The sequence below is a fragment of the Triturus cristatus genome, chromosome 3_1, assembly GCF_964204655.1.
Source record: "Triturus cristatus chromosome 3_1, aTriCri1.1, whole genome shotgun sequence".
In the NCBI taxonomy this organism is placed as follows: Eukaryota; Metazoa; Chordata; class Amphibia; order Caudata; family Salamandridae; genus Triturus; species Triturus cristatus.
The window spans coordinates 1,159,858,424-1,159,884,365 of NC_140583.1; the positions used below are offsets into that span (position 1 = coordinate 1,159,858,424).

Consider the following 25,942-nt stretch of genomic DNA (forward strand, 5'->3'; position numbering starts at 1 on the left):
AGAGTTTTGTTTTGAAGTAGAGTACGTACCTGAAGTAAGAAATAGTTCAGGTGACTGTTTTTTTTTAACCTCTTCAGTGCCCATGACGAGATAGTCTCGTCATGGAGCACGGTTGCGCTGTGCCCATGACGAGACTATCTCGTCATGAACCCCGCCCGCTAATGTAACGCCCGGCACAGGGCGGGGAAAGGGCGTGGCACTGAAGGGGTTAAAACAGACTTTTATTGAGTTTCATGTACATACACATACATCCCCGCTGCCCAATGACTGGGCGATAGCGAAGATCAGAAGGAAGTACCACCAACAGCCCATCAATCTCAGCCTAGATCCACATCCAATGTCCCATAAAGTATCCACATTTCCCTGCTGCCCGTCTTACATGTACAATTCAATGCTACATAGAGAGTTCAGGTGACTGTTTAGTGTGGTTAGTAGTAGAAAGCATGGAGGAAAGTTAGCTGGAAGAGGCGTTGGATGAGGATGTGAGAATGTACACAGTGACATTTGGTGCGGTGGAGAGAGGATGGAGTAAGTAAATGGCTAAATATTGTGTCCTATCCAAGGTAGTTAAAGTTGTACAGGCCAGTAAGTGGATATAGAGACAGCTGCAAGAAGTGAGAAGTGTTATGAATGGTGAGGAATGAGGTGTCAGTGGAGAAGTGCTTGTTGTTTCAGAAAATTGGGTTGGGTCCTACAAAAGGAATCAGGATAAAATTGTTGAATTTGGCACCTGAGGAACATTTGGAAATTGTAAAAACAAAAGAGACAATGATAACATACTTCTGATGGCCAGGTTCAGACTTAGAGGTCGAGGTCATTGTGAAGTATATGGAGTGCAAGAACTCCTACAAAGGGTTGGAGGTCAAACAGATGCCAATTATCCTTGAGAGGAGGTTACCATTTATCTAGTCGGAACAATAAGGGGTAAGCTGGCCACACACTCTCTATTAGTCTTCATGGGTCTCTATTCTAGGTGGGTAGAAGTAAAGGACATTTCCACTGACGGTATAACTAGGCTATATCTAGATGCAAAATCTGTCCCACTATTCGCTAACTGATAATGGTGTCCAAGTTTGCTATGTCAAGATTAAGAGTTATTTTTAAAAGGCTATGGTTTTGAGCACAAATAAAAGCTCCTTATACCACCCTGAGATGAATGGTAGTGTGAAGGACATGCATAAGACGTTGAAGAAGGGCATACAACTTGCAAAACCCAAAGGTCTCAAATGGATGGGGCAATTACAGTACAGCATCACAGCCTACAGGTTTACTCCATTCAGCTCAATGGGCAAATATCCCTTCGAATTGTTGAAAGACTATGCTACTCGTACCAAGAAGAGTACAGGTTTGATAACATATATTAAGGGTTTGTGAGTCCATGGCATGGGAAAGAGAAGGATCTCCTAGTCAAAAGAAAAGAAGGGTCTGATAAAAGGAAGTGTAAAAGTCACTAGGACCAATATGGATGATTATATTAAAATAAGTACACCTGTGCAGTGCAAGGGTGTGTCTAAGTTCATGAGAGCCGAGAGTGGTAAAGCTATTAAAAAATGCAATCAAGAAGGAGGGTGGTATGATCTGGAAAAAGAGAAGGGTTGTTGTGAATAGGCCCCTGGATAGAGAAGTCTGGAGGAGAGAGAATGGTGATGAGTGAGCCAAGGGGTCGGAAGTAATGGTTGGGCATGGTTGTAGACTGAAGGGGAACGTTCTCAGAAGGCGGGAGTGAATGGTAAAGAAGCCACAAAATCTGCAAGATTTTGTTGTGAATTTATTGGTTTCTGCTTTGCATGTTCATATTTGTACATATTTTAGTCAGATGCAGGATTATTGCATAATAAAATGTTACCTTGTCTTTGCAGACATAATTGATGTATCCAACACTGTAAAGTCTATTTTGGAATGTACAGGGGGAAGAAGCGTGATGTATCTTCCAGTCATGGCCAGCTTAGAAGTCACCCAAGAACCAAAGTTTTCTGGAGTGGACTACAATTGCCTCCAATTTCAAGAAGTGGAGGAAGGTACTATTGTAGTATTGTCTTTTACTATGCAGGGTCCCCATGTGAGCGAGAGGTGTGGATGAGTTGTGCATAGTGCATAGTTGTGAATGTGAATCAGTAAAACCTCCTCGTGGCGGATTATTAAAAAACTTTGTTGGGTGTCCCCGATGGGTAAATTAAAACTAAGAGGGGAGTAAGTATCTTCAATCCAATAGTGGCATTTGAAATTTTTTTACCAAAGTTGGTACCGAACCAATTGTGCCTTTTTGTTTATATAAAGTAAATCATACATTATTTACTCTAACAGTCACCCTAGCTCTAACAAAGAATACTTTTTCTTTTCATTCATACAGGTATAAGGAGTAAATAGAGTCCTTTCCTTTTTCTATCATTTCTCAAGGGAAGGTATTGGCTTAGCATGCTGCTCCAAACTATGCATCTGAGTAGTTTATAAAAGCCAAAGTTCTACCGGCATGCAAACATTCCAAAACACATTTGGCTTCGTGCTCTGGTACAAGAAGAAGCAGAGGTTCTCACATGTCTCACTTTCTGAAATGATGTTAAACAAGCACTGACAATACCAAATGACTCTCCTTGGCAATTGGGTGGGATGGTTATAATTTTTATTTAATGTTGATTGCAAGCATATGCCACAAAGAAGAAAATAAAGAAACATGCCGCCACTTGAACATGGTGGTCAGGTCCTTGCAATAAAAAGTGTAATTTAAAAAGAAAGTAATCATTACAAGTACTTAGCACATCACAGGAAAACACAATTCATAGTGGCACACAGAAAAGGCAGAGAAAAACATTTGCAAAGTAAAGTATTAGTCCACTAGCCCTGTCACTGAAGTGCACTTCTTTTTAGGCAGATGTGCAAATGTGATCATACAAACGGCGAGTGCAAGAGAGCCAATGGCTGAAGTGGGTTGACTCATTGCCCCATACTGTATGCTGCTGTGGGCAGAAGCTAAATTTGAATGACAGTCAGACAACCCATGGATGAAGAATGCCTATCAAAAGCTCACTTAAATATGTATATGTTTATTTTTTATTAATTATTTGTTTTTATTACATGAGACTTTTGAGACAGCTAAAGTGTTGTCTGGCCAGATCTGAATATGTCGGAGACCCATGCAAATATGTTCAATCAATATCTTTGTTGAATTCAATAGGTGGCAGATGGGGACACTGTCTGCAAACCGGAAATTCATAGAACAACTCTTACCTATGTTATGGGCAGATTTACTTTCTCCTTCTACTCCACAATAAGAATCCACGAGACACGATTGAAACTCTTCTTTTCTCAAAACGTTTTCAGAATTAAGGATTGGATCCCCTGCTTAAAAAGAAACCATGCAATTACTTCAAAGTTCAGGTTTTGGTTTGAGAAATTCTGAAGTAAATTTTATGGGAATATTGTGATCAGCAATAGCAGGCTAGGGTCAAATGGAGCAAATACAGACAAATAGATCAAAAAGGTCTAAGAGAGAGCAGATTTTAGATCAGGGGTTTCCAACTTGTTTCGTAATAAGAGCAACTTTTGTTCAATGGAAATCATCCCGAGCTACTATTATTAGTGTTGCAATAGTGACTGTATCTGACAAGATAACATTAGACGCCATCCCATGCATTATTATCAGCAGTCCCACCTCAGTGGATCAAAACAACAGTAAATAAAAAACACTTAATCAATTTGCAATGCCTTTCAGTGGGTACAACATGAGAGCTAGAGCTGCAATGCCCCTGCACCAAAGTAATAATATGAGTAATAATTCTCTTCAATCACACAGCTTTAAATATATTTTGGTAATCCTTTTTTCTCTAAACATCAGCTTATGAGTTCGGAAACAACAAATATTTTCATCTGGAATACATGGTGATGTATGGGATGCATATATTATTTCAATTAAACAAGAGCCTCTAATATATTAGGCAGGGCTGCACAATGGAGAGCTACGTACAAGTGCCCCAATAGCTCACCAGCTACTCTTTGGAGAAGCGTGGTTTACATCTTTCCACATAAAGGAGCAGAGTAGAGGGTAAGCGGTTTCTGTAGAGAGGGCTAAGCGATGTTCAAAATGGAGTCGTTTAATGATATAAGAGCATGTACAATTACAGGAACTCCTCTTTCCAAGTGAGAGTGTTCACCATCTCCCTATGTGAAAACGCCTATATTTTGCTAAAATGTAAACAGTGTTTCATGACCATACCTGCCAGTCTTTTTGTTATTAGGGACATTGGAGTGACACCACAGTCAAAGTCGGTCGGTTGGTGGAAGATGAATGTGGTGAGCCTTCTTTTATGGAATTGTTTTTTTGGTTGACCGGACTTGAGTGTCACAAGGGAAGCCTCTGAAATGTGGTTTCTATAAGGCACAGGCTATCTTTCTGTATGATGTTTTATTGGCCTGATATAGACGTCAACTGACCTCCCTGTGTTTACGCCTGGTTCTAGATCTGTTTTGAGAAGTGGAATGCTCAGGGAAGCCACAGGGACTGCACAGAGATAGCTGTGATTGGATTCTGCTCAATTGTCTTAATATGCAATGCTGTTTGGTGGTGGCGCTATAGGTCTTTGCTTGGCACTTCCAGGGGTATTGTGGATCCATCCTTCACTCTTGTTGACTGGGATCATGGCTCAGAATGGTGACCAGATGGAAGGCTGTGTGAGGATGGCCTGCACTGGCCTCTGCATCACCCTTTTCATTGCAGCCTTCAATAATCAATTTCTCAAATATTCTTGATGAACCCTACTCTACTATTCACGGTGGCAGGTGCAGGTCCTGGGACTCTCTCCTGGCACCGGCTCCATATAGGAATTTGGTGGGAAAGGTGAGAGATTTTGTTGAACCAGACAATGAGACCTAGCAGTGTAGTCAGCCAGGATGGAAGTAATGCCTGTTGTAGAGTTGAGTTTCCCATGTGGCTTTCTGCGACCAATGACTATCCAGACACGAGGTCAAAAGTAAATCTAGCCTCCAGGTTAAACACAGTCAAGGCTCAAGTGTTAGTATGGTAGGAATCTGTTCAGGGAGCAGAGGATTCCTGTGGCCTAGGATCAGGCTCTGTTAGGCACCAATGCTTTCTTGACTCAGTCATTATTAGTGATAATGTAAAACATTATACCAAAATTTGAAATATATTTTTTTAAAGAGATTGGAATGCTTACGTTTATCTCCTCTGCTGGACCACAAACATCATTTAGGGAAAACACGCAACCTAGACAAGAAGCCCTTCCTCAAACACTTCTTTCTGCGTTCCTGAAGCTTATAATGTTATTTTCCCTTTGGGGAATAAAGGTTTTGAGGCATAAGGCTTTCCCTTTCAAAACTCCTGGCAAAATCAGCAAGTGTACCTCGGACCCGGTCCCTTAATGTTTCCACTTTTGTTCTGACCATCACATACAGTTTACCAGTTTTATATCTCTCGCCCACCTTCCCCCTTGAAGATGCCCTCTCAGCTTTGAGCAGGAGCTTGAGTGGTGTGTGCTATAGATACAAGGCGCTCTTTTTCTTCAGACTTGAGCACAGAGAGTCCTGGTATGGTAAGTAAGGGTGTGTACAGCCTTGTTCCCAAGGGTTCAAGCCCTACATATTCACTCTGAGATTAACCTGCTGTTGATCATAGTTCTCCACCTCCCTCCATGGGTCTTGTGGGGCTATATGCCACATATCTATGGTGCTATGGCCTCTATCACCAAAGTTGAAAATGTACCTTTTAATGCTAATACTCAACTAATGGTCACCATGGACATTACGGCTTTATACTCTAATATCCCACAATTTGGAGCTTTAGAAGCGGTAGCCTGGTTCATGGAAATGTTTAACATAAATTGTCCTAGACCATTTATCTTGGATTGTCTGACAGTGATACTCACTGAAAACACTTTTGAATTCAATGGCTCCCTTTAGAAACAAACGAAGGGAGTCAGTATGGGGGCTTCGTGTGCTCCAACAGTGGCCAACATCTATATGGCCCTATATGAATCTCGATTCATATATAATGAGATTGCCCCTTTCAGTGAATCAATAACATCTTGGTCCAGATATATAGACGACGTCTTTTTTATCTGGACTGCGGACCCTGACGACTTACCACAATTTGTTTCCTGGCTTAATCTGTGTGATGATAACATTTTCTTTACAGCTAACTCTAACAATGTCAAAGTGGAATTTCTAGATATACAAATACAAAACAACATAGATCACCTTGAGGTAGATCTATACGTTAAACCTACATCGCGTAATACACTACTCCACTTTGACAGTTATCATCCCCTCACACAAAAAACCAGCATCCCTTTCAGTCAGTTCCTGCGACTCCGCCGGAACTGTACTAATTTACAAGACTTTGATTTAAGATCAGAAGACATGAAACAGAAATTCCTTACAAGAGGTTATCCCAAACGCCTCCTACGAGACTCATATAAACAAGCAAGATTTTACGACAGACAACATCTGTTAACATCACACCCTAAAATTTCAAATTCAAGACTAGTCTTCGTATCAAGGCATTCCACCATGAATGAAAAAGTGCGTCACATCATCAATTCAAATTGGCACATTTTAAATGCCACCAAACCCAAAAATCAAGCTTTACCTAAACCCCTATATGCATATAGGAAAAATAAAAATCTCAAAGACCTGGTAGTAAGATCACGCATGCCAATCAAACCTGCTGTCACCCAAACCCAGTTATCTATCACCGGGCTAACGAAAGTAACAGGCACCTTTAAGTGCCTGTCCTGTACAGCATGTGAATTTGCGATGGAAACGAAACAATTTTCGTTCAATAACCGCAATATATCACTCATGAGCTTTACAAACTGTAAGACTACCAATGTAATCTATTACTATGCCCTTGCAACCAGGGTTACGTTGGAGAGACAGCGCGTATGCTGTCCACCAGACTGACAGAACATAGGTCAGCCATACGCACCCAGAAAATTCAAGCTCCATTAGTTTGTCACTATATGGAAGCGAACCACACTGCAGACCAAATACGTTGGCTCATATTGGAGAAAATTAAAATAATTCCAGCACCATGAGTACAAACATACGTAAAAAAAGAGAAGTCTATTGGATTTTCTACCTCAATACATACCTTAAAGGTATGAACAGTGAAATTCCTTGGGAACAGGTCATCAAATACAACTGTAGTTAAGATGTAAGGTGATTATTGTTTTTATAGTATTTTCAGTGTAAATAAATCCTTCCTGTACAATCTCTTTTTCCCATGAAAGTATAACTTTTCTGTACGGGTTGTACAGCAATTCGCACCATCACCTGTAGCTGTAGTGTCTAGTTCTATACCAAATTATTTTTTCATAAATTAAATTCTGTATTTTATATTACGCTTTCTTTATCAGTCACCCCTTTCAAGATGGCCACCGCGTTTCCCCTACCTCAGTGACGTCTGCAGTTGGCAGTCCATCCTTCTACACAGCGGAAGTGCCTACATCTCTGGCCCCGCACTCCTGGAACTCATCTATTTAACACGCATTCCGAGTCCATGCTCCCACCTCTCCTGCCGGATTGTCGGGAGCTGCAGGAGACGACTTCTACCTTAACGGACCCAAGAATGACGAATTTTTCAGTCGAGCCTTCATTTATACTCTAGTAAGTCTATCCCCATCTAACTGATGACTCTACTCGCAGGCATGGTTTATACCCAAGCGCCAAATGTAACAGGTTGCTCTCCGTATTTTTAGATAACTTGACCTCCAAAGACTAAGCTCCAACTATCCCTCTATCAAAATTTACGATAACCTGGACCCCATTTGAGGTAAGCCGCGATGCCATTTTTGCCATATCACTGGTGAACCTACTTTTAAACAATTGTTCGCATCATTCTTTATACCCGGCCGTATTCTTTATTTTTTAGAAAACCGCATTTGTCAAGTCCCATTTGATTGCTTGCACATGAAGCGCCTATACTAAACAAGCGCACCACGGTCCGAAAAGAAGAGACGACCGTTTGAACACAGGTCGGTCTCATATTTTTGCAATTCAGGCTCTATTTGCATCCACAACCGTTTTAATATACCAATTGCACAATAATCTCCTTCTTTCTCAACAGTTAGTAACTGTAGGTGCATAGTGGGTGTTAGAGTCGTTGTGAAGCACCACTGATGCGTTAACGCTTTTTTTACTTCTTCAGACCGAATTTGTGAGTTACTACCACTCTTATTCAATTTGACTTTCATTTGCGTATATCCATCTGCTTGTTCTTTCTTTCTATTTTAAGTGACTATTTCTCAAAAATCTTTGGTTTTTCTTTTTGTATATTGGAGCTATATAGATACTCGACACGCATTCACTTTTGGTGATGGTTTTTTAAGGTGTAAAACATTTTTTAGCTCACGTTAAGAGACCCCTAAATATGAAAAGTTGGCTAGTGATTTTAAATGTTTTTCTATTTAAAATGCTACATACAAGATGTGAAGTATGGGCATTAGGTAGTAATTTTTGATTGTATTCATTAGATGATTAAGCATACTCTTGATAGCTGTCTATATTTTATTTAGGCACTGGCGAACAAATTGTATGGCCCCCTGACGAAGGCACATGCCGAAACGCGCGTAGGACTGTGGAAACATATGTTTCCACAAGGCCATTGATACATTGAATTAATTGTTCAACAGATTGCGAATATTGTGATTTTGAATGTGATGTTTCTATATTTTGTATTCTTTGATGTTCATCTTGTGGAGACCATGTATGTCATCCCTGTTTCATCATTTGCATATATACAACAATTAAATAACTGTGATTATTCCTATATATGTATGTTGAATTCAAAAATGAACTCCAAATTTTTATCCAAAACCATTAAATATGTGTTATAAAAATAAATTTTCTAATTAATTTTGCTTACAAGAGTTATGCTGGTTATGTGTGTTTAAATTAAGATATTGATCCTGTTTCCTAAATCCTTGCTTCATCACATGCTATGGCCTCTATCCCCATTCCTATACTCTGTAGTTTTAGACCTGAACTTTACTGTTGCTGGGATGCACATTTTGAGACACTTTCAACTAGATACAACAGCTGTGCTTTAAGTGGGGTGAAAATGGTAGCCCAAGAGTACAAGTCTTGCTTTGGTGTTGTACGGTCACAGTGGATGTGATGGTGAGAGAACTCTCTCTCTCGAAGTATGCTGGGACAGTGGGCAGTTAAAGAGGTGCTACGATTCTTCAAAAGTATCAAATGGTATTGACAGTGCTGGTTTTAATCCTGGGGGTTCAGGGTGTCCCGACCCTAATGCTGCCCTGTGAACCGATGGAGGGTAGGGGGCGAGGGAGTTTTAGGGGCTGGCGGGGGTTCGAGTTTACAGAATTGTGTGTTTATGCTACATTGTGTAATGCTTACTGTCACTGTTATTCTGGTTGCTTTTCTTGCAATAAAAGATCTTTCTAAAAAGAATAAAATGTATCAGATGGCTGGGGATAATCCTAAATGGGAGGTTAGTCTGAGGATCAAGGCCTTCAGGTCAAGGATGGTTGGTCCGGTTTGTTGAAAAGTTGCTCAGTTATGACAGAGAAATGAGCTGTGTTATGGTTCACTTCTTCTTTCCTTATGTCTTGCACACACACATGCTGCTTGGCCATGGGTAAAGTGATATCACACGGCCTATTATGGCCTGCCAGCATGTGTTGGAGTAAAGGGAGAGGAGTTAGTAGCCCCATAGTGAATATTCACATCATCTTGGATTATGCAAACTTTCTTCGGTGCTCTACTTGTGGAGTCTCCACTACATGCTCTCTGCAACTTTTGAGGCTAGACAAAATACTTAAGGGGGACTTCTGAAATTTGATTAGGATTAGTTTAGTGCTGGCCTTGGGGTCAGGAGAGATTAACTGGTACGAGGACACTGCTGGAGTAAATTTTAAGCTTCAATGGCAGAGAGGGGCATCTGTAAAAAAGTGGTGGATGTCCCAGAAGCTGTAGTTGCCTTTGGCACCAATGCACCCATTTTTGACGGCTGTCCCACATCTGCCTTAATCTGCAGTAGGACTGAGGAGGGCAAGGACGATAAGACTTCCTCTGCCTTTCAGATCTGCACCACTATGTCAGTCTTTTACCCATGCCCACCTTTAATGGGCTGTAGCATGTCCCTGGAATAGGCAGGCATTATGGGGGTGAAAACCCCTACCAGTATACTGGGGCTACTTGCTTTGGTTATCTCAGGGGAGGCATGAGGGAAGAAGGATTTAAGATCTATAAAGTTGGGGTTTTATCATCTCCTGTTCTCTCATGGTTTTGGTCTTCCTTCACCTCTCTGGCAGAGATGGGGACAAGGTGCGTTTGTTCACCTACACCGATTACTTGGATGTCTCTTCAGGTGTGGCCGGAAGTTACACCGTGGAACCTCTCATGATCTGGCCTCAACCAAACAAGGGGTTCACATTGCCTTTCTTTGTCTATATTTCCAAAGGGCAGCCTGACTAGCTTTCAATGGATTTAGATGTAAAAAAAACATCCATATCACTCAAACATTACTCATTGGACAATGTCATCTCTAAATCACACTCTTTATACATAGATGGCACTACTTCAACTAGCCATGTAGTAATGATTCTAACTCTGCATTGCTGCACTCTATGTGGCTGTCGTGCTTATTTTCCTTTCTTCTCTCTTACAAGAGCAATATCTACTTCTTTAGGAGGCAATGCCTAACATCAGATACGCGCATAAGCAACTAAGGAACAGAGAATAGCTGTTTATTTAGGAAGCACATACCAACCGACCCAAAGACTTATCTACCCAATTATTACATTGTAGACAGTCCTTACCAACTACATAACCAACACATTTCTGATATCTTATAATCCGGGTTTCATTTGATATCAAGCAGAACCCTACACTCAACAATATCATATCATTACACAGCACCCTTCCGGGAGAATCTTCAAACGGCTGTCCTCAAACTTCACACACTAGTCACCACCCTAATACACACCCATGCAGGACATGGTACCCAAGTCAAATTGTTGGCACACTACTCCAAAAACGTACAGCACTGTCATCCACCGCACTAACATAAACATTGGAAACACCTCCACCATATCAACACAAACCCTGGAAACATCCCAATAAAACAAGAATACACATACCATACACTCATTGACACAATATTGCATCATAATAATCTACTTAGATTATCTATACGATGAATTCATAAAAAACACTTTTCTCCAGCTGAGGACTGGCCAACCTACAAATGAATGCAAAGAAAAACAACTGAAAGACCGTCTGCACACCCATCCGTACACATAAGACACTACAAAGATTTTCCACACCAAAACTGATTTTGCCTTCACATTCACCTATGTAAACCACTTTTTAGTTAAACATTGAAAAAACTCTCTACTAATCTCACATAATCTAATAAAAACAGACCCTTGTTTTATGGTGCTCCCAAATCTGACCGAAAGGTAGCCAAGTTTGAGAATGCACTATAATGCCACAGCTCTTCAGTGGTGCCCGGTATTGCCAGATTACTCCAGACAAGGCTCCTTCTGCCCAGAATGTGGAAGATATTGGATTTTTTGAGGTGTCATCTTGTGTACCGTCTCAGTTCCTTACATTTTTCGCATGCCAAAACATGACATGTAGAGACAAACAGAGAGTATAACACCAGCAGATGATAAACAGCAGATCTGGGACCTTATTATGAACTGCCAATTCTCACAAGAGGAGGAGGGAGGGCATCGAAGAATATGCAGATGGATATAGTATCATACTGAAGGTAAATAACTTTTTCTTCTGATAGATACTTTTTCCTGTGATTTCTCACTTTATTAATGAATCCCAAGGCAATTTCCTACCCATCCATTCCTCCCCAACACTCCCTCACCCCAAAACAGAAGGTGGAATTGAGTAATGCTGATTAACCAACCATTTAGGAAGTCATGCAACACAGCCCTTGCGAAATAAACACCTGTCACTGTTCTCTGAGCTGTAAGACAGTAATGTTTATTTAAAGGTATGGCTGGACGCCCCTGGCAAGTGCAATAAAAGCTGCCATTTCATGGAGTGAACCTGAATGCTAGCCTGAGGATTTGTTTGGGCCAAAGTGTAGGATATCTTTATACAAAGGCTGACCCAATTCTGAATAGTATGCTTGCCAACCACTTTGCCTTTCTTAAATCCAGTCAAACCTGTTGATAACCTGGTACTGCCTTGTGTGGTCAATAAAGACATGCATGCCTCGGGTTCAGTCAATGCTATTGCTTCTCCTCCTCAGGAGGATGAGGAGGAAATAAAAAGGATGGAATGGTTATAGACTGAGCCATGTGGAATGCAAACACAACTTTTGGTAGAAAAGATGGGCAAGAATGTAGGAAGCAGGGCAAGAAAGCCGGCCAGACTTGGCTCACTCAAAACATTTTCTCAGGGGACTCCTGAAGAAACCCACAATAGACAAGTAAGACTTTTCCAACTACCACCCCCCACTCATCTACCCTTTATTGGCAAAAATCATCGGAAAAGCAGCCTATTCAAAACTAAAAATCATACCAACACCATCTTGACCCTGCTCTCAATTCAGCTTCAGATTGCGCACAGAGACAGCTACTTTGCAAACCATAGATGATATTATTGGACCTCTCATCTGCCCTTAACACTGCTGACCACCCCAACCTCATCCGCACTCTGGAGTCTCAAATGGCATTCACTGGAAACATTGTTCACTGTTTCTCCTTGTATCAATCAAAGTGACACCTGGTCGCTCACATGGGTACCTCCAGGTCCGAGTAGATCCCAATCACTTACTGAGTTCTTACGGTTCCATCTCCTCCTCAGTCTTATCAACCTCTACATGGAGCCCTGTTGGGTTCTATTCAAAGACAACAACTTCACAATTCACCAATATGCTGTTAAGACACAACAGTAATTGAAGGTTCCTCAGCTCTAGAAATCTAGCACCGAAAACAAAGCTTGTACCTCATCCAAACCTGGATGTCTGCACCTGCCCGAAGTTTAACCCCAACTAAAACAGAATTCCTACTGTTCATCAAGAACAACAAGCAAACACTAGTTCAAAACGGGTGCAACAACACAAACTTTGACTGAAACCCCAACTTTACTCCAATGCACAGTCCCACCCTATAGTAGCACATCATCAATAAAACTAGCATGGACTGTTACCCGTTCTCTCTATTTAAGAATGTCAAGCCACTGCTCCCCAAAAGCATTACGATCATGGCAATGCCCTGCTCCATGCCTCGGCAAAGTCCACACAGGACCTCACATAGGGGCATCGTATCAGCCTATATGCAGCAGCATGCGTCATCAAAGCTCTAAAGAAACATTACATCACTCCCACTGAGACAGAACTTCACTGGCTGCCTTTGTCATCCTGCACCCTCTTCAAAACCAGCAGGAGCATCTACAAAGCCATCACAGGAGGCACCCCTGCCCAATCTGGTTGGCATGCTCACCACTCCACACCAGGACTAAAGGCACCATCAGACTAAAGTGAAAAATTTAAAAAAACACAACGGAACATGCCTTTCTCATCTATGCACCCAAGATACTGAGCAACTTCCCAGTGTCTGTCAGGACTGCCCCAACCCTGCTTCAATTTACAGAAGAGATGAAGATACACTTCTTTAAAGACTGCTGAATCATGATGTAAAACATGAGCTATTAGAACCTAGCCACTCCTCCAAAAACGCTTTGACTGTTTCTTAGCCTTGGGCCTTACACAGCGTTCTGTTAACTTACAGCTAACTTTGTGCTATATAAATATCATATACGTAGATACAAAAATACATGGTCTGTAACTTGCTTCCCCTATGGGCTGAAGTAATCACTACCCAGGATTCAATCTTAAGAGTTAGTAGGCCAAAAGAACAACTGTGCATATGTTCAAACTGTGATGCCATGAGCAAGCTCAACACTAAATTTAAATCCCACTGCTGAACAATAATTGGTTCGCTAGAAACAAATGCAGCAGGCACTTTAAGAATCATGCTTCTATAGACGACCTGAATAAAGAGGGTTGGTCAGGATGACACAAAAGGTATATAAGGCCACTAATTTGACCTTGACAGTAGCACTGTCAGGTTCTGATCAGCAAGGGAAACCACAAAGTGAGAAACAACAAAAACCGAGTTTAAGCCTACAGAAACTCATCAAAAGGAATAATAATCTAGCGGACAGCACGGACATGCTTAGTTACAGGTTTTCAGGTAGCTAAGATAAAATCTCTGCCGCGAGCAGCAAGCAGAAAGCCTCTAATGACACTGGTCCAGATCTACAAACCTTTGGAGGATTGGGTTGATGATGTGAACAAAAGCAGTTCTATTCTGAATGAGAGAGGGATGGGGGTGGAGTACGGAGTTCCAAAAGATTCAGTTATCAAACCCTACTCCTAAATCTGGAGCAATGAGAATTGGTTGCTTCAATCATCCTGCACCTTCGACAGGCTCTTTGAAAAACACAAATCGGAAAAACAATAAAAAAAACAAGCATTTGCAATGCAATAGGTCTCCAATTTGCGAGAGTTTAAGCTATTGGCATTGTAAATGACAATGCCTTTTATTTATCTGGTTTGATAATGAACACATAAATAAAATACATTGTCATTTACAATGCTAATAGCTGAAACTCTTGTAAATGCGAGACCGATTTCAATTCAAAGAAGCGGCTGCCATTGTCCCGGGCTGCTTGGAAAGTGAAAGCGCACGTGGCGCGCTGAATGTTGCAGGAAAGCATGTCGTGCCTGCAGTAGGAGAAACTAAAGAAAGTAAATAGTGCTTACAGACTAAATAAGACATACCGTGTAACAACAGAAGTAAAAGGGCCCGTCATCATGGGAGGTTGCAAATGAAGACAAGGCAGTACTAAGGAGGGACTAACTAGCCTATTAACGATTCAGAAGCCATTTACAAGGGACTATGACACAAGCCAATGAAAAAAATGGGGGAGTGGGCAAGCTTCAAGTCCATACTTGAATACAGCATGCCTCGCAGAGCAGCGCATGTGCTGCCCAGGCTCGACCTAAACAGCTAACACACTATCAATGAGACACGGGTTGAAGTATAGAAGCGTTCAGCACGGTTACTGTGCGCTTGCACTGCTGACACTCAATCACTTACCCCTCAAGTATATGTTAGCCCCACCCAAGGTGCCCCTGGGAGCCCCCCCTGACCTGAAGAATACAAGTTGTGGTTGACACAACCACTCTTTTTCAAAGAAAGCTACTTTGACATTGTTTTGACTGCATTCCACTGAAAGGTGATTCAAAAAGTGAGCTCAGCCCCTACCGGCTTAAACTGGGAAACAGAAATGTTAACTATTTTGAAATGTCAAGATTTAAAAGTGTTTTACTGGCCTATGTGGGTGGCCCTGTGTGTACCAAAGAGCACATACATGTCATGCTGGTCTTCAAGTGACATTATAAAAGCATGCCACCTTAACAGTGTAAAAGTATAGCCCATTTTGTATAGGCTCTTCGAATTCAAACTTCCTCTGGTGCCATATTTCTGCTCTTACCAAAGTGCCTTTAGACCTTCAGTTGTCACCTGTTCCCAACAGTTTCAATAAACTTGCATATAATTCGGTTTGTATTTTGTGCAGCCATTGCAGTAACACAAATCCAGTGGATCAATCCAATGCGCAGCTACGTCTTTCACACTTCTAATCAGTCTTTTCATCCCCACACAAGGGAACCAATCAGTAATTTCAGGACAAAGCAGAAGCGCTGTGAACACCTGCTTTATGAGCCTCGGCAGCGGTGGAAGCTGATAAATGTCGCTCACAAGAAATACAGCCTCAATCGAAGAGTAAACAGGAGCAAGGAAGAATAAAAGATGGGTAAATAGACGAGGGAAAGATGGAACCAATATTGAATGGTAGCAAGGGGTAAAAGGATGTATGGATAAATGATAGATGAGTGAATGAATAAGTGAGCTGATGAATGAATGGGTGAAAGGATGAGTGAATGGATAGGTGAACAGACAGGTGAACGGATGGTGGAGTAAAAGGATGGATGAGTGATGGATAGGTGGATGGACAGGTGAAAGGATGACAGAGTAAAAGAATGGATGGATGAGTGGGTAAACAGACAACTGAATGGATGGCCGAGTGGATGGACAATTGGATGGATGGGTGGATGGCAAGTGGATGAATGAATGATGGATGGGTATGTGGATGGATGGAAGATGGATGGGTGAATGGAAGGATGGCAGGCAGACAGGTTGTATGGATTGCAGGCAGAGAAGTTGCATAGCTGGATGGCAGAGTGGATAGATGGATGGATGGATTGCAGAATGGAATGATGCATGATGGGAGGATGGGTGGATGGCAGGGTGGATAGGTGGAAGGATAGATGGCAGAGTGGATGAACGGATAGACTGATGAATGGCAGAGGGGAGGATGGAATATGGAAAGATTGAATGATGGTTGAAAAAATGAATGGATGACAAAATGTAAAGGTGAAATAGTGGATAGCTGGTGAATGGAAGTGTAAAATGATGAATGGATAGATAGTTGGATGGAAGAGAAAATGGAGCTCTTTTAGGGAGGGTTGGGCTCACTCACTTTGCTTGCTTGGTGCCATCAGAGGTTTAGTTCAAAGTGGGGAGGTGGGGGAGAGGTAATTTAATTTTCTGGCTACTCCTGGGGCAAAGCTCATACTGATAAAAACTTGTGCCCACTAGACCCACCATCAAAATAGACCCAACACCATAAGCCGTGCCTCCCATGCTAAAACCCTACCACCACCCAGCTGCAAAAATATGCCCTTCACCGATCGCAAGCAGTTCTACAGCCTACAGGCCTGCTAGCCGTCCTCTTACGAGAAACTCTGCAACTGCATTTACGACATGAAAATTGGAGCGCTGGAGAGCTGATATGTGCGTGATGGGCCTATTACCACCAGCGCTGTTACAGCACCCGCCGCAGACGAGTGCCCAGAGCAGCCTGGGCTCTGGAATGTCACAAGCCGCAGCGCTGGCGCCCCTCCCCATGCTTCACAGCGCTATTACTGTTTCCAGGCGCTTGACAGCGCCATTACTGTTTCCAGAATTAGGAGTTTTAGGAAACTGAAACATTAATGGGTGGTACATGACTTTAGAAGGGTATAATTGCGGTAACTTTAGTTAGTTAGTTAGACAGAGATTTGCTGAATGCTGTAGAGCTCAGGATGCTGTCGGATTGATGAACAAATGCTGAAGAAGAATCAAATTGCAGAATTATTGATCTGAGCAAAATGAATTAGAAGATCGCGGAAGAATCGAGGAAGAAGATAGTGTCAGAGAGGGGTGCGAAGCAGGCGTCGGATCTAGAAGAGGTCACCTTATCCTGTCCTGAAACCTGTCCTGAATCCTGAAACCTTTGTCTCCTGACCTTTCCCCAGGGGACCCTTCCCAGCTCCTTGGCCAAGGGGTTGGTTTCACACTGATTTAGGTAAATATATGTCTGTGTATTCGCAATTGTACAGCTCTCTCTATCCTCTCTTTTCTGAGTATCGTCAGTGTAAATTCTTGCCAAAAGAATTTTCATTCTTTAGGAGATGGAGACTGTACTGTACTTTGAGTTTGGCTCACCTAAAATTAATTAAGATAAAGCATTTAACATTTTCCCGAGTCTGTGGTCATTTATATTGCAGAAAGAATTTTAATATATGTCATTTCACCATCAACTAGTTCAAATAATGGTCCATTGACCAGAGAAAATAACTTTTTGATCAGTGAAAGGTTAGTTAGGAATGACAAATAACTAATCTCAGAAAGAAAATATATAAATTGACTCCAGTGGGTAATAACTGGCCTGAGTGAGGGTGAATGTGTTTATGGGCCCAGGTGAGTGTATGGTATTTGAGTATTTGAGGCTGGTTTACCGCTGGATAAGTTTTTCTGGTAGCAGAGCTATGGTTATTATTGACTAATTTGGTGATAAGTATTTGATTATTGATTTATGTTATAACAAAACCGTTACTGTCCTGTTTTATGTCGTCTGGAAATTCCCGGGAAATGAATAGCGGGTGGTAAATAGAAGCAACACTGCAGTGAGGTTACTCGTCTGTTAGAAAAGTGCTGCGAAGCTATGCAGAGCTACCAGTGCTAAACTAGGGAGTATTTTCCTTATGAAAGTGAGAGTAATTGATAGTAAGGAGTTCACTGGTGAAACTTTAGTGTTATATCACCTAGAAAGTGTAACACCGAAGGAGCATCAGGTTTGTCTGAGCTGGAATGAGTAAGCGAAAATGTTTGCTCGCGGAATATGAAGAGTATGCAGAAGGTCTTACTCGTAGCAAAAGAAATAATCTATCCTTTGGGTTTAGAGGAACAGACAGAGTAGCGAATGTTATTATGTTGTTATTAACGAGAATTTAAATACAAATTTAAAGAAGAATAAGTTTCGTATTACCTTGCGAAAGGAGGGCCAGTTGGCAGAGTTCTACTGATGTCACAGTGAGCCGCGCTGGGATTGGTTGAAACAGCGGGTGTGTGACTGACGCAAATTTGAAAAGGAGGGGTCAGTAGTAAGGAGTAATACTGACATCAGAAAGAAGCTGCGCTAGTATTGGTTAAATGAACAGTGTGAACCCAAGTTTGATTGGTTGAGAGAATAGAAGCCGTGCTAGGATTCTATGGCAGGACCGGAGGCTCCGATTATGCTTTTCCTTTCTCCGCTTTATTATTATGCAAAACACACAGCAGCCAGAAAAGCAGAACAAGAGTGACTTTACAACCAGAACAGGAAAAAAACATCCTTTGGTCACCAGAGAACAATCCGAAAAGTTCATTCTGAAAACATCAACTCCCATCAGACCATGGGATAACCCAGCGTCCAAGTCCTTTCACGCTGTCCATAACTCCTTAGAAAGCTCCTCCATTCCGTGAAACCCTCCTCTTTCTTCGCTGCTGGGCAGTCAGTTAAGTCCCTTTCTTATTTCTCGGGGATTGTTTGAGTTTCTGTGTGCTGTTGACGTTTTGGTGGGTTTAGAGTTTAGGGACTCGATTGTATTATTTTGTGAGGGTATTGTTTCACTTCACAGAGTCCCTTTACGGCCGCGGGAGCGTTTATTTCGCTCCTTTCGCGGCCGTTCCACCTGCGGCGGCCTTTGCTGGCCGCTAGGGGGAGCCCGTGCGTCTCGTTGCTCTCGGCGCGGCTGTCTATTCAAAGGGAGCCGCGCGGAGAGAGTCGGGTCCGCCGGAGCCTGTCCCCCTGCCGCCTCACCAAGACGCCCTTCGGGGTCAGTATTGTCCCGCATTTTTGGCATTCTACGCCCGCAAGGGTCCGTATTTATAAACGGAGGTCTCCGAGCCCCGTAATCGCCTGAGGGCAGGTTGAGCACTTTTACTTTGACAGCGCGCTGGGTGGCGGTGTGGCCTTGTCAGTTGCTGAGGGCCTGGGCACTTGGGGTGTGTGTGCTACCCACAGCGGCTAGGCCGCACTTAGAACCTTGCAGTTCATTAGATCTGCCCAAAATCGTCCTGGCACTGCCAGTACACGTTTGACCCTGGTACAGACTTTGTCTGTTGTGGCTGCTTCCCCGTTTGGTCTTAGCCTGAGTTGTTGCTTACCTGTTACGTGGTTCCACGCCTCTGAGGTTACGGCATTGCCTTGCAGTTATCTGGGGGCAGTATGGAGCAGGGGAACTATTATGAGGAGGAAGAGGGGGCGCAGTACTTACCTCTGGACGACGATTTCTTTGAAGCGGTAGATAGTTCTATCTTTAGGTGTGTTAATGAGGTGGTAGCCCCTATGGAGGAACGCCTGTCTAACCGCATAGTGGCGGAATGCGCTAGGTTAGCGCAGGCCCATCGGGGGGCTCCTTCTCCGGCACCAGGTCCTTTACCTGAGGAGGTTGGCCCGTCCCCCAAGAAAGTATGTAGGGAGGGCGGCACGGAGGAGTCGCAGGGAGTGGACAAGGACGCCTTTGAACGCTTGAGGCAGGCTTTCTTGGCTAAGTCCGGTCCACCACCTTCAGCGCCTCCCCCACCGCTGGTGCCCGCAGTTCCCACCGCCCCTCCCTCGCCGTCCCAGACTGGGGGTTCCCCGGTGGATACCGATGACGAGGAGGGGTCTTCGCGTTCTTGGCGTCCGGCCAGTTCCGCGGGCACATTGCCCCAGGATGATACAGGTATGCTGGATCCGGATGAGATCATGCATCCGCGCTCCGCAGCCTGGGCTCCGGGGGACAAGGTGGCCAGGTTCGTGGCGGGACGCCTCCGCAAGCCTCTAGAGAAGGAAGCACGGGGATGTCTCAGAGCGGAGTGTCCGCGCCCCACTTTGGAGGGGAAGGTAGCCCTTACGCCCGAGTTAGACTCGAAAATGGCTACCTTCCTAGCTAAGTATGTGAAGGACCCCCGCAAGGGTATAGACCGATCCTGGCGATCGTGCCAGGATAAGCTTTTGGATGCCATAGGTCCTATGACCAAGATTCTTGATATGGCGGAGGAGGCAAAAGTCACGGGCTCTACTATTTCCCCCGAGGTGCTTTCTAACTGGGCGCAAAGGGCGATAATCTTTATGGGGAATGCAAATTGCGCCCTATCAACGGAACGCCGACGTTCATTACTGATCAAACTCGACCCAAAACTGGGCGATTTAGCATCTTCCGAGGCAGGTGCTGTGGCTCAAGGGGGCCTCTTTGGGGATCCCTTTGTGAAAGAATTGGGGAAATTCGTGGCCACTTTCACCTCCTTAGATAAGGCCCAATCCAGCATTAAAAGAGTTTTCCAAACTCGTTTTTCCCAAGGGGCCGGTCGCGGAAGGGGCCGCGCGACCGGCCATGGAGGTCAGCAGACTAGTAACAGGGGACAAGGCTCCGGGCGAGGGCAGTACAACTCCTCGGCCAATTACAACAACTTCTACCCTACCAGAGGTCAACGCTTCCGGGGCCGTGGTGGCTTTAAGAACAATTCCGGCGGAGGCCAATCAAGCGGTGAGTGTCATGCAAGCAGAGCAAGTGCGACTTGCCTGTTCAGACAGAATTCCCACGGCCCATTGTTTTTTCCGCCCCCGATGCGCAGCTGATCGACGAGGAGGTATCCGCCCTGCTCAGGAAGGGAGCCATCTGTCGATCAGCTCTGCACCCACACGGTTTCCTCAGCAATATTTTTTTTGGTCGAGAAGACCGATGGGGGGCGGCGTCCGGTGATCAACCTCAAAGAGTTCAACGGGTGGTTGGTCTACCGGCATTTCAAGATGGAGGGGATCCATCTTCTTCGAGATGTACTCCTGCCGCACGATTGGATGGTGAGGCTGGACCTCAAGGATGCGTATCTGGTGGTTCCGGTCCATCCTCCCCATCGCAGATTTCTCCAGTTTCTCTGGCGGGGCCAGGTGTACGAGTTCACTGCCCTTCCGTTCGGGCTTTCTTCCGAACCTTGGTGCTTCACAAAGGTGCTTCATCCTGTGATAGAGTTTTTGAGGGGGCAAGGAATCAGGATGATTGTATACTTAGACGGCATCCTTCTCATGGCGCAGTGCCCCCTGAAGCTGACGGCTCAATTGCAGCAGACGGTTTCCCTCTTAGAGAGCCTGGGGTTTGTCATCAACGGGACGAAGTCGGTCCTAACACCGACGCGCAGTCTGGTCTTTCTCAGTTTCGTCGTGGATTCCGTTCAGGCCTCCTTGAGCCTCCAATCTCGCAAGATGGCCAAAATCCGCCATACTTTGCGGCAGACCATCTCCAGACCCCAAACCTCCCTCCGTCAGATTGCCCGGGTAGTAGGACTTCTTTCCTCCTCCATCCAGGCAATCTTTCCGGGACCCCTTCATTATCGGGCCTTGCAGCGCCTAAAGGCGCATCATCTCAGAAGGGGGCTTTCGTACGACCAGGCAGTCCCCCTGTCGGAGGAGGCCAAAGAGGTAATGTCATGGTGGTTGACACACATGGAGGCCTGGAACGGCCGTGCAATCTTCGGCTCGGCACCGGATTTAGTCATAGAATCGGACGCAAGCAGGTCCGGATGGGGTGCCTGGTGCGGAGATTTTTCTACAGGCGGCGTTTGGTCGTCAGAGGAGCAGAAGTTACATATCAACGCTTTGGAACTTTTGGCGGGTTCGTTCGCTGTCCGTTGTTGGACCAAGCGTCAAGCGACCGCGTGTGTGCTTTTGAAGATGGACAACGTTTCAGCGGTCCGTTATGTCAATCGACTGGGAGGTCCCCAGTCCTGGGCCTTGGCGAATCTCGCGAAGGAATTTTGGGAGTATTGCTTGGCACACCAAATTTCGGTGACGGCGGAGTACCTGCCGGGCCAAGCCAACCAGGTAGCGGATTGGCATTCCAGACATCTGAGTGTCACGATCCGAGCGCACCGACCCCGCCACAGCGGGCCCGGAAGAACTACAGGTCCCAGAGGCAACGCGGCCACCCGATCACGTAATCTCCTGTCGGCCTATAAAAGACCGCAAACATCCCGGGGGCGTTGCCTATGATTCCTACATTCATCTACGGCTCCCCGGCTGCCGACCTACGCGGTTCCCAGCCCGCACTCCTCTACAGAGTTCCTGAGCTCCCCGCGGCCCTTGCAGCCTTTGCCCTCCAGTGCCGACGACATCTCGACGCCTTCGTGGAGAGGTGTGCGTCTCCGGTTCTATCTTCAACCCTTGTAGACGCCCCTCTTCCGAATCCACACTCCGCCGTTACCTTAACGGCTAACAACCAGACGGACTCCCCGTTCTACCTCTACGCCCACGGATTTCCGGGCTTGTCAACTCCTCAGAGTGCGCTCCTCTACTCACGGCAGAATCGTGAGTATGTGAGTAGCAGCGCGAACATCTCTATCGGGAAATACCCGCAACTCCTTCTGGTTACTTTTGTTTACTGTTTGTCCACCCCTCTCAACCAACGAGTGAAAACCGAGCTTTCGCCCCACTTCCTTCCTCCTTGGGAAAAGTGAGGAGGAGAGAACCTTCCTGGCTGGCGCTCCTCCGCTCACGGAGTTCCGAGCGTGGAAGTGGTAGCGCCACTCGGTTCCCAGTATCTTCTGGTTGAAGGGACCCTCGAGACTTCCGCCTACAGCACGAAGGTACCGGGGTTATTCCACTATTCAAGAGCCGTCGGGAAGGGTGCGGGGTTCCACGTTCCTCTTCTCACTCTGTGCATCTTCTCTTCTAGGTCTCGCTTTCCCGGCTGTTCCTGTCCCGTTTTCCCTCGCTCACCCGTCCCCCTAGTCCGCGTGTCTCATACATACTCCGGGCTGGGGACGGATGGGAGGGGGGCCTTATTTAGCATCAGTGCCATCCCGAGGAGGAGCTCGCAGATACCCGTGACAGAATCATAGGCCCACAAAATTACCTCTCCTCTTGATAGCACTGATCGCTTACAATGTCCACATTGGACGACGTGTTGGCTGCTTTAGCGCAAATCCAGCTGGAGTTAGCAACGTCACGAGCGGAAACCGCAGCCTTGCATACACGACTGGACCGCCTCCAACGAAACCCGTTTGACGCTGGGCCGGTACTCCCATCCTCGACCCCGCCAGTAGTGGTGGAAATGCCTTCACACGTTCCGTTGGCCCCTCCGGAGAGATTCCAGGGAGATATCCAGAAGGTCCAAGTCTTCCTGACCCAGGTGCTCTTGCACTTCCACTGCAAGCCCAAATTGTTCCTCACGAACCAGGCCAGAGTGGCGTTTCTGATTTCCTACTTGACAGGAGAAGCGGCGCAATGGGCTGTCCCCATCGTTCGCCGGGACGACGCACTCCTGTATGACTGGGACACCTTTCGTCAGGAGTTTGAGAAGACCTTCGACCGTCGGGCGGATACCTTCTCTGCGGATCGAGACCTCCTTGAGCTACGCCAACAGAGTTCGGATTTTCTGGGGTACGTCAATAGCTTCCGACGATTGGTGGCGGAAACGGATTGGCCCGAACAGAAGCAGACTGCTATCTTCTATCGAGGTCTCACCGAGGACCTGAAGGATGTTATCGCACAGATAGATCCCCAGCCCAGCACATGCTCGGCCATGATCGAACTGGCCTCTCGATTGGAATACCGGCTCAGAGTACGAAAAGGGGAAAACAAGCGCAAGGATAAAACACCCCTGTCCTTCGAACACCCTCGCTTGCTGGAACCAACCTCCCCGAGACCCGTACCCATGGACATCGGAGCGGTGAGAGCGTCCCTGACCCTCAGCGAAAGAGACCACCGGCGCACACAGGGTCTCTGTTTGTATTGTGGCAAGAAAGGCCATTTCCTGAGGGAATGCCCCGTCCGCCCAAAGAACCGCCGGCCTCAGGTGGGACAAACAGCCACCGTAACCAACACTGGACCGGTGGGAAACCTGAACGCTTGAAGGAGCAAGAAGGGGCCCCTTCGAGCTGTCATTACATCCCTTCTCTGGACGCAAACACCTCCATAGAGCCAGACCACTTCTATCTAACCGTGCTCCTCGCTATAGGTCCCAAAACCCACCATGTACGGGCCATGATTGACTCTGGAGCAACGGGCTGTTTCATGGATGACCACGAAGCCCACCGGTTGGGGATACCGCTGGTGGCGAAAGACACCCCTGAACTCGTCTATGCAGTGGACGGCAAGGAGCTGGAATCCGGCCCCATAAGGTATACCACGCCCTCCTTAAAGGTGTCCATAGGAGAAGACCATAGCGAGAGACTCGCGTTTAACATCATCCAAGCACCCCGATGCCATCTTATCCTTGGATTGCCTTGGTTACGTCGTCACGAGCCCCAGATACATTGGGCTTCCAACTCTGTAACCTTCTGCTCCCTCTTTTGCCGCACACGGTGTCAACGCCGTGAGGCCACTCCAGATTTCAACGAACCACAGGCTCACCATGTAGCTACAGCTGCAGAGAAGGACGTGGAGCTCCCTCCTTGTTACCACCACTACAAAGGAGTGTTTGATAAGCAGAAAGCCGAGGTTCTCCCTCCACATCGCGAATACGACTGTAGGATCGACCTCACCCCGGGAGCCGCTGTTCCGTGTAGCCGGGTGTACGCTCTCACGGGCCCAGAAACCAGTCATCTCCGGGACTATCTTGATACCTACCTTCGGTTGGGGTTCATTCGCCCTTCCAGATCGCCCGCAGCATCCCCCCTCTTCTTTATACCGAAGGCCAATGGGGAACTACGCTGTTGCATAGACTATCGTGCCCTCAATGCCATGACCATCAAAAATCAATACCCGCTACCTCTGATCCCGGTATTGCTGGAACAGGTGCGAGGAGCGCGAATATACACCAAGCTAGACCTCAGGGGGGCATACCACCTGGTGCGAATGCGAGAGGGGGATGAGTGGAAGACGGCTTTCAAAACAAGATTCGGCCTGTTCGAATATCTGGTAATGCCCTTCGGGCTCTGCAACGCCCCAGCCGCCTTCCAATTCTTTTTGAACGAAGTCTTGAGGGATTTTCTAGATCTCTATGTAGTGGTGTACATAGACGACATCCTCATCTTTTCATCCTCGGAAGAAGAACACGTGGGCCATGTAACATCGGTATTGCAGGCCTTAGAAAAACACCACCTGTTTTGTAAACTTACGAAATGCGAATTCCATGTCACCACGGTGGAGTTCCTTGGTGTCCTGCTTACCCCCGATGGACAAGTCATGACAGACCGCAAAGTCCAGGCGGTAACCAGATGGCCTCCGCCGAAGACAGTGAAAGAGGTCCAAAGCTTTCTTGGGTTTTCAAACTTTTATCGGCGTTTTATACACCACTTCTCTCAAATGGTGACACCACTCACAAAACTAACAAGGAAAGGCATCCCCTTCCTTTGGTCACCAGAAGCCCAGACAGCGTTCGACCACCTCAAAGACGCCTTCACCACCGCTCCCATCTTGCGCCACGCACAACCCGACCTTCCGTTCATAGTGGAAGCCGACGCATCAGATGAAGCAGTGGGAGCCATTCTTTCCCAACGCCAGCCCGACACGGGCCAACTACACCCAGTGGCCTTTATGTCCAGGAAGTTGAATCCAGCGGAACGTAATTATACCGTCTCCGAGAAGGAGC

General features: G+C 45.6%; 1 protein-coding gene and 1 long non-coding RNA gene across 5 annotated transcripts in view; one reads left to right on the forward strand and one right to left on the reverse strand.

Annotated features, from left to right (window-relative positions):
- The window catches only part of LOC146861683 (uncharacterized), a 311,367-nt gene that overhangs the window by 170,309 nt on the left and 115,116 nt on the right, over positions 1–25,942 (reverse strand). For 2 of the 4 annotated variants that reach the window (XM_085646054.1, XM_085646052.1), the window contains exon 5: positions 3,226–3,336. In XM_085646054.1, the coding sequence (XP_085502180.1) occupies positions 3,226–3,336 (111 nt within the window). Of the gene's footprint in view, positions 1–3,225; positions 3,340–25,942 lie in introns of all 4 variants that reach the window. The other 2 variants (XM_085646053.1, XM_085646051.1) reach the window with 1 other exon arrangement.
- On the forward strand, positions 7,489–7,951 carry LOC146861684 (uncharacterized). Its single transcript, XR_014979014.1, has 3 exons — positions 7,489–7,617; positions 7,710–7,783; positions 7,883–7,951. It is a non-coding gene; the product is annotated as an uncharacterized LOC146861684 (long non-coding RNA).